Source organism: Lucilia sericata, unplaced genomic scaffold (genome assembly GCF_015586225.1).
Source record: "Lucilia sericata isolate MDLA Ls3-8-SP2 unplaced genomic scaffold, ASM1558622v1 Contig000947F_arrow, whole genome shotgun sequence".
NCBI classification, from domain to species: domain Eukaryota; kingdom Metazoa; phylum Arthropoda; class Insecta; order Diptera; family Calliphoridae; genus Lucilia; species Lucilia sericata.
Genome location: NW_023994932.1, coordinates 1 through 12,503, shown reverse-complemented (window position 1 = coordinate 12,503; position 12,503 = coordinate 1). Strand labels below are relative to the sequence as shown.

The following is a 12,503-nucleotide window of genomic DNA, read 5'->3' as shown; positions in this document are numbered from 1 at the left end:
CAGTACTTTATAACGCCGTAAAACATGACAACACTGACATCTTAATGAAACGTCAATTGGGTGTCAACATATGTACATATTTGTTATCAATACAAAGTGAATATATAAATAAAAATAAAAATTTTTGAGATCAAACATTAATTTTCTGGTGAAAACGCAATTATTTTAAAAGGTATAATTTTACAAAAATGGCGAATACCGTGCGTAATCCATATGATATGGATAGCACCACTTTTGATGCTGAAAAATATTTGGAAAGGCTGTTAAAGGTATTTTAATATATGCTATAGTAGATTGCTCCAGGAATTAACTACCAGATGTCAATCCTATTTGGGTAGTAAAAATACATTTTTCAAAATGTTGGAGCATTTTTGTATATTTGTATAGTCATTTACTCCAATATATAAATTTATTTATTACAATATCACAGGATTGTACACTCAAACAAATTATGGATACAGAAGCAGCCGTTGTAAAGGATACACAAACTCTACACTCCGACATGCAGACTTTGGTGTATGAAAATTATAATAAATTTATCTCGGCCACGGACACTATAAGAAAAATGAAAAATGATTTTAAACAAATGGAAACTGATATGAATTTGCTCAAGGATAAAATGGGAACCATTACCACATTTAGTGAACAAATAACGGGAACTTTACAGGGAACCCGTTCGCAATTGTGTAAACTATCCGAAAAACACTCTTTACTTAAGCGTTTACAGTTTTTATCGTCTTTACCGGCCAAACTGAAGTCATTAATAGAGGAACAGAATTATGTACAGGCTGTGCAGGACTATAAACATGCCCAGAAAGTTTTCGAACAATATGGTCATCAGCCCTCTTTTGAGGGTATACGTAAAGATTGTGACGTTATAATGCAAGATTTAAAGCAACACTTAAGACAGGAATTTCAAAGAGCAGGAAAGACGGCTCAATCTCTTACCGAAATAGGTGAATTGCTACTGCAATTGGATGAAAAAGCTCCTGATATGGCAACAGAAATGTTAAACTGTGCATCAAAGCGTTTACATGAACAGATTGTTATGCTACAAGATCAGACAGAACGTGACATGATCGAGTTTGTAGATATGGGTATTGAGGGATTTTTGAATGATCTCACTTTGGTGGTGACCTCTTATTTTGATATGTTTGTTGCCAAACATTACGAAAACGAAAGAGATGACTTTCAAGAACAGGCTCTTAAGGAGTTAAATATTTTTTTGAATCTAAATATTGACAAGTATTTAACTTTGGTACAAGATCGTGTTGAATCAGATGTTGGATTTGGTGATACTCAAGTTATGCTAAGAGCTTTAGATCGTTTACATCGTCGTCTTTTAGCCATGAGGAATATATGCCGTGGCATAGAGATACAACGTAATACTGTAGATATAATTATTTCAGCTGCTCATCAGTTATGCGATGCCCACTCTAAAAACCTTAAGGATCACTTTTCCGATAGTCTTAGTTCTGTGCGTCTTTCTTTGGTCTCGGCTAAAAGTGATACTTCGTCTGGTGGTAGCTTAAATGATTTGATAACCAATCTATATGTTTCGTTGGTCGAAAAGGTTAAAGGGGTTTTGCAAGATTTATTGGTATTTCTACAAACCGATTGGTCCTTTAATATTAAATCCGATTATAAAGGTACTCTTTGTGTAGAAGGTATACGAGAAAATTTACTCATTGGCTTTCTGAGACACATTTCAAAAGTCATGAGTTCATTTGGTGATTCCTCAACCTCGAGTCCTCCTAACTTACTTTTAGTTTTATCGAAAACTTGTTTAGAAATGGAACAAAATGGCGTTCATATTTTGGTAATTATAAAAGGAATTTCAAACTGAAATATAATTAACAAATTCTTTTCATTAGATTTCTTTGGCAGATGATTTGTATGAAATAGATTCGGAGAACAGTGCCACACTGACACATGAAACAGAAATCTGCGCAGAAATGCGGGAGACTGCCCAAAGTCTACTCGATACCTTTGTCCGTCTACAGGGCTTAAATATATCACAAATGTTACGCAAAAGTGTAGAGACTCGTGATTGGCTTAATTGCTTAGAACCACGCACTGTAAGGGCCGTTATGAAACGAGTAGTCGAAGAATTATCATCCATTGAAAATGTGGTAGCCAGCTTATATGATTGTCCTTCAACAGTTCGTACAACGGCCAGCAGTGATTCCAGTCGAAAGACACATTTTAGTAATCTAACCAATTCTAAGCAGCAGTTTCGTTCAAATTGGTCTAATTATACACCATCACAACTGGAATCGTCCTATGTTTCCAATATTCATCGTTTGTTTTCCGAGAGAGTTGATATTTTTACCTCGGTAGAGTTTTCAAAGGTATCAATCGTTACAGGAATCATCAAAATTGGTTTAAAGGTAAGATTTGAATAACAAATATCCGCCTTTATTTCATTATTTTTCGTTTTTAGACTTTATTGGAATGCGTACGTTTACGAACTTTTAGTAAATTTGGTTTACAGCAAATACAAGTCGACACTCATTATTTGCAAATGAATCTCTGGCGTTTTGTTAAGGATGAAAAGTGAGTCTTTTACATACATATTTATTTAATTGAGGTATCATTTTTAATTTTTTGTCTTTTGCCTTCAAGTTTAATCAACTTTTTATTGGATGAAATTTTGGGTTCTGCTGTACATCGTTGCTTGGAATCGACTTTAATGGAGCCAAATGCCGTTGAAATTATATGTGAACGCGGTTAGTATTTTATTTAATTAGATTACATTTGAGTTGTTTGTAAATCATTCCAGAGGCAATTTTTATTGTGCAATCAAATAATTGTTTAATTTATCTCTTCTTTTTTAACACTTTTACGCTAGCTTAAGGATTAAAGTATATATTTTTAAAACAAAAAAATTGCAAAAAATGTATTTATTTAAACAAAATTCTGTTGGTTTATTCAAAATTAAAAACCGTTAAAAACCGTCTTACCATCAATGAGTTATCCCTTTTAATCCCAAAAGTATTAAGTGAATTGACGGTTCTCTAGTCCTTTAATTTACTGATTAGCCAATGGCCTAGTCTATGCATTAGTTTATTAATAAAAAAGTTTTAGAGCGGGTTTTTGAAATGGTAATCAAATGCCAATTAATAATCAGATTAGTTAATCTAAAAATAAATTTAATCTTATGTTAATCCCCCTTTGATGTTTTTGAGTACAAGATTAAACTTCGCAGTGTTGCCATACAAAAACAGAAAACGTCACTGTGTGTTATCAAAACAATGCATATTTTATAAAAAAGAAGAAGACAATTGTAAATTTAATATGAAAATTAATGAAAACTTAAATTAAAAACAAAAAAAATGTATTTTGAAGTGTCCATAATTTATACTAATCAATAAATAGAACATTTTAATGTTTATATTTATAAAAATTTTATTAATTTTTTTGCATCAGCTGTTTACACTTTTGCATTTCGTGCTTAAGATTAAACCACCTCCATTGGGCGCTTAAACTTGCAAACAAAATTAACTAATTGAGTACTTAAAAACATCTTTCGAGGATTAATATTAATTTAATCGCTAATCTTTCGCCTAAAGATTGGCTCTTAATGTTTAAAAAGTAAAAAATACTAACAAGAGCATTAAATTATCCATCTCTGTCATAAACCGCATTACCGACTAATGAAAAAAGTGTGTATGCAGTAATAAATTACAATAAATTACAAGTATGACAAATTACATATGAAAAATATTTGACATTATTTAAACTGCAATTCCACTCTGCTTCGATCTACATTTGTAAATTCAATAACATTCCCATAACTATATATGAAAGGAAGAAAGTGAATGATATTTAATTTTAAAGGCAAATTCCAGTCTCTCCATCCTTGGTGCAAAAGAACAAAATAACCATCTTATATTCTATATATCATATCCTATGTGAGTGAAAGAGATAGTAGTAGCCTTGTTTACTCATAACTTTATTTTGTTTTTAACAAATTTCAATTCATGTTTTGCTACAAATTTTTAGCAATATTAAATTCAACATTTTTCATTATGCTTAATTGACAATTTATTTTATTTAAGTTCAAATAGTTCTTATGATTTGTTTGTCGAAATACTTTCGACCAAAACAACTACATAATATTACAAAAACAAACACATGACATTCACATCTATAAATATGAATACACACATCAACCAATGTGCATTTATACAGTGGTGGCATAAGCACAGCTGATTATTTTTTTCAAACGTAAAAGTAACAAAAACAACAGGGTAATTGTGACAATTCGTTAGCCTATAACAAAAACAATAGGCAAAGTTTGACAGAATTGTATACTTATAACACAAACTATTGTCTGTGGTTGTTGCAGTTGTTTGTTGTACATGTTGTACTGTCTGTCACTTTATAAATACACTTTGTGTCGGTCAAATAAAATCACCTAGCATAGTATATAAGCACCTCATTTCATTACCAGAATTAGCTTTGCGTGGATCTCGTAAAGCATTTTAATCGAACGAGGAATCTGTGTTGCTCCTTGTCGCAAAGGAAATAACATGTGCTCGTTCAATTACGCTATTTCTGCAAATTAATTAAGGGAACAATTAACATGATTAAGAATTTTTTGTAGTGTCATTGTGAGGTAAAAAAACAAAAGAAATTTTACTACTACATTAAACAAATGCAGGTGTGTTTGGTTAGTGTAAAAGAGACGGCTAGTGCTATAGAAATTGTTAATTTTTACATGAGTGCAAAATAGAGGAGTAATTAACTTGTTAAATTATATAAAAACTTAAGAATTTCATAAAATTAATTGAAAAAAATTAATAAAAATATTGTGCGTTTATAAACTGCGCTAGTTTTGTCTCTTAGAATGCTCTTTTTCTCGAGAATCTGAGAGTGATAGTTTCTCTTTTATAGTACTAATTGGATAAAGTAGTAGAAAAGTACTAAAACATACAGCTGTGTTAGCTAAATACCAAGTAAATTGCATTTATTCGGAAAGTAAATTCAAGGGAGAGCGGACGTCGCCAAATTTTTCTTTTAAATAACAATTTAATTAAATAAATTAAATAAAAAATTAAGAAAACTTATTGTGCTTTAACTGTTTTTTTATCGTGTGTTGGATATTGTGAAGAAAACGTATAAAGATAATGTAATTTAGTTGGTAGTTTTGCTTCTACATTTGTAACTGTGTGTGTGTTAATTATAATTAACAAATTTATTAATTTTCTGCGCATTTTTTATCTCTTTTTCTAAACGTCTCTGCTGTCTTGTTATTGTTGTCATTGCCGTTTTAATGCCCCCCTCCCTCCTTACAACGCTCCATGTTTTGTTGTTGGTATTCTTCAAAAAATCTCATCCATATGTTATTGCTGCGTGTTGCATGATTAAATCTCGGTCAATAGTGGCTACAAGAAAGACACCGCTAAATTTAAATTTAACAATAGAATTTAATTGTGAAAAAGAATAGTACGTTTGCAAAACAAAAACACTTTTCATCGACTGCGTACAATAGTTCAGTTATATTTTGTTGCGAGTGTGTGAAAATTACAACAGCATCAAACTGGCGGAGAAAAAGATGCAAATGGCTTTATGCCAATCCTCAGTGGTAAGTATATATTTGGTTTTTTGTTTCTTCTGCAATATGTTTAACTTTTAAATAGCCTTCATTGTGTTAAAGATTTAGGATCTCATAAGGGAGTTGCAAACGTGCTGCTAGTTTGCATTATGAATACCTATGTATGTAGTATATAGGTAACTAACTGCCGGGATAATTTTTGTTATACATGTACTAGCCTAAATATAGGTATCTATTAAACTTTAGATGACCACTTTACATATACATACTTTAGGATGGCCGCGTTTGGCTTATTCTAAGATTCACACAAAGAAATATATAAAATTTTGTTATAATGGAAGAGACCTTTGCGAAATCAAATCCAATGACCAGTATTTCAAAATTTAAAAGAGAACAACTTCTTTTATAAAGTGTTAAGACTCAAAACTATATTTTTAAAGAAATAGTCAGTCTACCAGACTTGTTTGAGTTTATATCTCTGTACGATTTCATTTCGAAAAGGTAACGCTAGTATATTAGCTGTAGCGATATTTTGTTTTGGTTTTTTTCTTAACCATAGTGAGATGAAAGGATGTTTGAAAATGTAACTTTCTTTTTTTTATGTAACACCAAATTTAGCATATATTTTTAATTGCGTGAATAGTTTGCAACTTAAAAATTTCTACTTCAAAATACTTTTTACCAAAAAGTTCATCCAACATTCTTCTCTTCGAATTAGTTCATCAACACTGTATTACTTTATATTATTTTCTGGAAACCTCAAAACAAAAGAAACAAAAAAGACAAAAACAACAACAACTTTCACTTAGTTGCATTGCAAACTTTCTTGATCTTGACAAAAAAATGAAATGAAAACAAAATGAAACATTTAAGGTTGGCAAAACAAATTTTATTTCATTATGGTTTTATTGGTACAAATTAGCCAGTCAATCGGTAAGTCTGTGTATCTATCTTCGTATGTTGTAATCATACAGCTTGGACAGGTTTTAAAATGCTATAAAATGCCTTAATTTGTTTATAGCCTATATTTAGTATCAGATTTTCAAAAATAAATTTAAAAAAGGAAACAAAAATAACTACTAAGTTGAAAGAACTTTTTTATATAACTTTATTAATAGAAATGCGTATTATGTAAAAAATTATAAAACTTCATTAACAATAACCACTGTTAAAAAAATTCTATAAAAATAGAACTCTCAATTATTAAAAATTTTATAAATATGTATGACTATAATCATTACTTATTTTTTTTTTTTTTAATTTAAATTAAATCGTTTAAGGTTGCACTTTATGACATTTATACTAGACCATCAAATAAAGATAATGTTTGTTAGTTATTTTCGTGTGTTTATTATATAATTTGTTACTTGTTGTTTAGATAATTTCATTCTAATGACATTCTATTCTACGTTTACAAATATTTTAAGTCATTAAACATTTTTACAAAGAATTTTAATAATTTGTTAAAACAATTAATAGTTTTTATAATTTTTAAAATTTAAGTATTTTCAACAATTCGTTATAATTATATCTTTACATATGTACACAAAAACCCATATAAACTGTTCATTAAAGACACACATACTAAATACCCTTATAAAATATTCATCACAAAAAAAATTTTTGTTTTTTCGTATTTCAAAAAGTTTACTCTATTTAACTAACATTAATAATTATGTATTCATGGAAATTTGTGAAACTAACACCCTATAGGAGCTTTATACATATTAAACATTTATATTTAAAGAACTAGTTCCAAACTTATTTCATATGTTTAGAAAGGGTGTCATAAAGGAACAGTTTATATTCATGCAAAATACTTCACAGACTAAAAGAAAATAGTTCCTATTTAATAGACTTACCTTTGAAATATTTTAATAAAATTTAAACCACAATATTTATTATACTTTTATTTATTTAGCTTAAAGTTTACCATGCTGTTATTGAGGATGTGATAGCTAATGTTCGTGATGCCTTTCTCGATGAGGGTGTTGACGAGCAAGTGCTACAAGAAATGAAACAGATATGGCGCTCAAAATTAATGGCCAGCAAAGCGGTCGAAATCAATCCAGATCCACCAGAAACACAACCACCACTAATTGTTTCAAACAATCCAAAGGTAAGTAAAGTTAGTACAACAAAAAAAAAAGCATTCATTTTAAGAGTAATATAAACATATTGACTAAATAAACAATTGTGTTTCGTCTTTCTCATATTCATTTTTTTGTTCTTGACGCATACATAATGTTGCTGCCTGCTGCTTCTTTTTATTCTATTAACAACACATCAAAAATAAAACATCAACTATATACGCGCACAATGATGATAATCAATGAATGATTCATTGTAATATAATGCAATTTTTATTTAAAAAAAAATAAACTATTTTTTCTATACATTTTGCAACCACAACAATATTTAAAATAACTGCAAATATAGCCTACCAAGGTAAATTTCTTAATAACATTTGAATTTAAAAAATACTAATTTATGATAATTCTTTTATTTTAAAAAGGCACAAGCAGCTAAGGCAAAGAAGGCAGCGGCTGCCGCTGCTGCAGCTTCACAACAACAACAACAGCAGCAGCAGCAACAAATCAATAATAACGGTACTGCTCAAAATTCAACAACAACCGGTGTGGGTGCAAATAACTCAGCTGATGTTAAACCAAATATAACTAATTTACAAGCCACAAACGGACCCACAACAACAGCTGGCTCATCGTCTAATGTTACAAATACAACTATAATGAATGGTACAATTAAACAAGAACCTGTACAACAACAACAGCCACAACAAATGCAAACGACTCAAAGTCAACCACCACCATTACATCCTACCTCATCTAATTCGGCTATGATATTACAACAACAAAAGCAACAACAACAGCAGCAACAAGTTGGTGGCACAAATCAACAGCAACCAGCTGCTGGCAGTAGCAACAATCAGCAACAATCTTCTACTATACCCATTGTTGCCGCTTTGGATCCAAATCGTATTATGCCTGTCAATGTAAGTTAAATTATAATGATGATGATGATGATAAGTTTAGTTTTATACAATTAACAATTAATTTAGAGTTGGTAATATAAAAGAGTTGTTGAAGTACAATCGCGCAAAATCCAATTTAGTTTATGATTGAAAATAGAGTTGACAAATATTATTTGCATATTACGAGCTGAAATAAGAGTTAAATGAATAATATTTGCTATAGATAGATAGATAGATAGATAGATAGATAGATAGATAGATAGATAGATAGATAGATAGATAGATAGATAGATAGATAGATAGATAGATAGATAGATAGATAGATAGATAGATAGATAGATAGATAGATAGATAGATAGATAGATAGATAGATAGATAGATAGATAGATAGATAGATAGATAGATAGATAGATAGATAGATAGATAGATAGATAGATAGATAGATAGATAGATAGATAGATAGATAGATAGATAGATAGATAGTTAGTTTAGTTTATTTGAGACTTGATTTGATTAAACATTTGTAGTGATACATATTAATATGAAAACAGTATAAACTTAAAATTATAATGTTTTGTTTTAATAACATGTGAATAAAATTTATACAGCTTCTAACTTGGCATTGGTAGTAGTGTTAATAGAAATGGTTAACATTATGTAGAAGTGTGCTTGCTCCCGCCACGATTAAGAATTAGAATAATAGTTTACATAAAAATAAGCTTATATCTATGTACATATATAAAAATATAATAATAAAAAATATGAGTTATCCCCTATGCGTTCCACTGATAGTGGAAACATAAAATTTTGTCGATAAATTGTGATCACATGCTATTTCATTATCCAAATAACCTAAAGATAGATAGATAGATAGATAGATAGATAGATAGATAGATAGATAGATAGATAGATAGATAGATAGATAGATAGATAGATAGATAAATAGATAGATAATAATAAAAAATATGAGTTATCCCCTATGCGTTCCACTGATAGTGGAAACATAAAATTTTGTCGATAAATTGTGATCACATGCTATTTCATTATCCAAATAACCTAAAGATAGATAGATAGATAGATAGATAGATAGATAGATAGATAGATAGATAATAGATAGATAGATAGATAGATAGATAGATAGATAGATAGATAGATAATAGATAGATAGATAGATGATGATAGATAGATAGATAGATAGATAGATAGATAGATAGATCGATAGATAGATCTAGCTCCTCGCTCGCTCGAATCGCTAGCTCGATAGATCGCTCGCTAGATCGATAGATCGCTCGCTCGCTAGATCGATAGCTCGTCGATAGCTCTAGCTCCTCGCTCTCTCGCTCGCTCGCTCGCTCGCTCGCTCGCTCTCTCGCTCGCTCGCTCGCTCGCTCGCTCGCTCGCTCGCTCGCTCGCTCGCTCGCTAGCTCGTCGCTCGCTCGCTCGCTCCTCGCGCTCGCTCGCTCGCTCCTCGCTCGCTCGCTCGCTCGCTCGCTCGCTCGCTCGCTCGCTCGCTCTCTCGCTCGCTCGCTCGCCCCGGTCGCTCTAGCTCGTCGATCGATCGCTCCTACTCGCCTCCCAAAACTAATTACAACATAATAAATTAATAACAGATCACATTGCCTGCTCAACCCGGTACCATGAATTCTGAATCTCGTGTACTGACCATACATGTGCCTGCCTCTGCTTTGCAAGAAAATCAATTGACACAGATCTTAACGGCTCATTTAATATCGTCAATAATGTCACTGCCCACAACATTGGCCTCGTCCGTATTGCAACAACATGTTAATGCTGCACTCGTTAATGCCAACATGCAAAGTAAGTTAAAAACGTATTTTTTAAAATCATAAAATTTATAAACGAAACAAACTATACGCCCATCGTGTAGAAAATTTCAATACATCTAAACAAATGGATGGTGCTCTCGATACGTCCGATGAAGATGAAAGCGAGGAGAGTGATGCTAATATTGATGACGATGACAATGATGACCTGGATAAGGATGATGAATCCGATATTGAAAATGAGGGTGGTGCTGAAGAGGAGCCTCTCAATAGTGAAGACGATGTAACCGATGAAGATGCTACTGATCTATTTGATACCGACAATGTTATAGTTTGTCAATACGATAAGGTTTGTTTAAAAACTTGTTTGGTTTTTAAAATATTAAAAAATCTTTTTTTTAGATTACTCGTTCGCGTAACAAGTGGAAATTCTATTTAAAAGATGGTATAATGAATATTGGTGGGAAGGATTATGTTTTTCAAAAATCTAATGGTGATGCTGAATGGTAGTTTCTATATTTTATATACATATAACTTTATTATTTCTTTCTTAACACAATAAATTACTTAATTTTTCTCTTGTGCTCATAATTAAAAAAAAAAAATTAAAATTTATTTGTTGATATGGTAAAAAAAAACAAAACATAAATAAACAAATCAAAATATTTAGTTGTAAAATATGTCTCCTATTTATCTTTAAAATGAAAACTTAAAAAAGACGTGAAAAGCAACTTTTCGGTAGGCATTTCTGCAAATTGTTTTTTTTTATATATTTTTTCTTCTTCACATACACATACATGATATACGTACAATTTACATTTTGTATAACATTCAATCCATCTTCAATTGTTTATACTTACTTACACTTTTGTTTTTCATTGGTTATATTCTATAGGTTAATAATAAACATTATACTACTATTATTTAAATAAATGCAAAAATAAAAACAACATTAATTAATTTGTTTTATTGAATACTCATCTAGTTTTCCTACAAAGTAAATAAAAATAAAATTTCTTTTAGAATTGAAATGCAAAATAGAGGTGATTATCATTTTATTAAAGTCGCGAATAGTTCAATTTACCCAACAATTTACTCATTCTCTTTCTAAGGCGATAATAACAATTTAACATTGGACTAGGCTTTAGACTATTACATAGACTATCCATAGATCAGTCAATAGACTATTCCGGAGACAAGACAACAGATTATTTCAGAGACTAGACAACAGACTAGTTTATATACTAGTCTATATATGTCTGTGGATAGAAAATATACTATTCCATAGACTAGTCAAGTGTTGTCCATAGACTAAATAATAAAATCACCCATAAACTTGTCAATAGATAAGTCTATAGACTATTCAATACATAGACAAATCATTTGAATAGTCAATAGACTATAAAATTGACTATTCAATAAACTAGTCCATAGGCAAGTCAATGTATTAGACAATAGAAGATTCCATATTTTAATCAATAGACCATTGCATAAATTAGTGCATAGACTACTCTACTCTACACTAGTTCATAGATACATACGTCCACTTATATTCTAGTCAATAGCATAATCTATAAACTGTTCCATAGATTAGTCCTCAGACTAATCAAAATACAAATCCACTGACTAGTCTATAGGCCAGTTGACAGACTTGCTTGTAAACTAGCAAATATAAAAAAAATCCGAAAAGTTGGCAAATGTTAGTACTATTCCGAAATTTAAATTTTTCATGCCTGATCACAACTATTCACCCCTATTCTGCATTTCGATTACGTTTACGCATTCAGTTACGCAACGATCGAAAAAAGGTATTCCAACAAAAAACTGAATCGTAAGATAAAGAAGAAACAATTCCATTTCGTTTCAATGCTTTACGAATGTCTGTATTCTTACGATCGTACCTACGTTTTTGTAAGTTTTTGTTTATGTGGCGGAGAGTCGAATCGAAATGCAGAATACCAAAGTTGCCAAACGGAGAAAATTTCGATTCGAATTGAAATGCAGAGTAGGGGCCATTATTGCGCTAAATTTGTGATTTTTTGTTAAATAAAAAAATAAAAATTAATGAAAATCAAACAAATATTTTTTTATTAAAAGAAATTTTTTATAAAATACACTATAATGAAGTCACCTACGAATATAACACTTTTACTTGTTTTTTTTTTCA

General features: G+C 30.5%; 2 protein-coding genes across 4 annotated transcripts; both read left to right on the top strand.

Moving 5' to 3' along the window:
• The first annotated feature begins 47 nt into the window (after positions 1 to 47).
• On the top strand, positions 48 to 2,898 carry LOC119609201 (vacuolar protein sorting-associated protein 51 homolog). The gene is made up of 5 exons (XM_037963915.1): positions 48 to 269; positions 431 to 1,819; positions 1,875 to 2,390; positions 2,444 to 2,556; positions 2,626 to 2,898. The coding sequence occupies exons 1-5, from the start codon at positions 189 to 191 to the stop codon at positions 2,732 to 2,734; spliced, it is 2,208 nt and encodes a 735-aa protein (XP_037819843.1). The 5' UTR covers positions 48 to 188; the 3' UTR covers positions 2,735 to 2,898.
• Positions 2,899 to 4,386: 1,488 nt separating this feature from the next.
• LOC119609199 (transcription initiation factor IIA subunit 1) lies at positions 4,387 to 11,132 on the top strand. 3 transcript variants are annotated; one of them, XM_037963913.1, is made up of 8 exons: positions 4,387 to 4,621; positions 5,388 to 5,590; positions 7,482 to 7,679; positions 8,000 to 8,008; positions 8,076 to 8,573; positions 10,163 to 10,370; positions 10,441 to 10,685; positions 10,739 to 11,132. In XM_037963913.1, exons 2-8 carry the CDS (start codon positions 5,561 to 5,563, stop codon positions 10,844 to 10,846), a joined length of 1,296 nt encoding a protein of 431 aa, XP_037819841.1. In that variant the 5' UTR covers positions 4,387 to 4,621; positions 5,388 to 5,560; the 3' UTR covers positions 10,847 to 11,132. The 3 variants fall into 3 exon arrangements, with proteins under 3 accessions (XP_037819841.1, XP_037819842.1, XP_037819840.1); XM_037963914.1 differs by lacking the exon at positions 4,387 to 4,621 and adding an exon at positions 4,954 to 5,121; XM_037963912.1 differs by lacking the exon at positions 4,387 to 4,621 and adding an exon at positions 4,954 to 5,134.
• Positions 11,133 to 12,503: the final 1,371 nt, after the last annotated feature.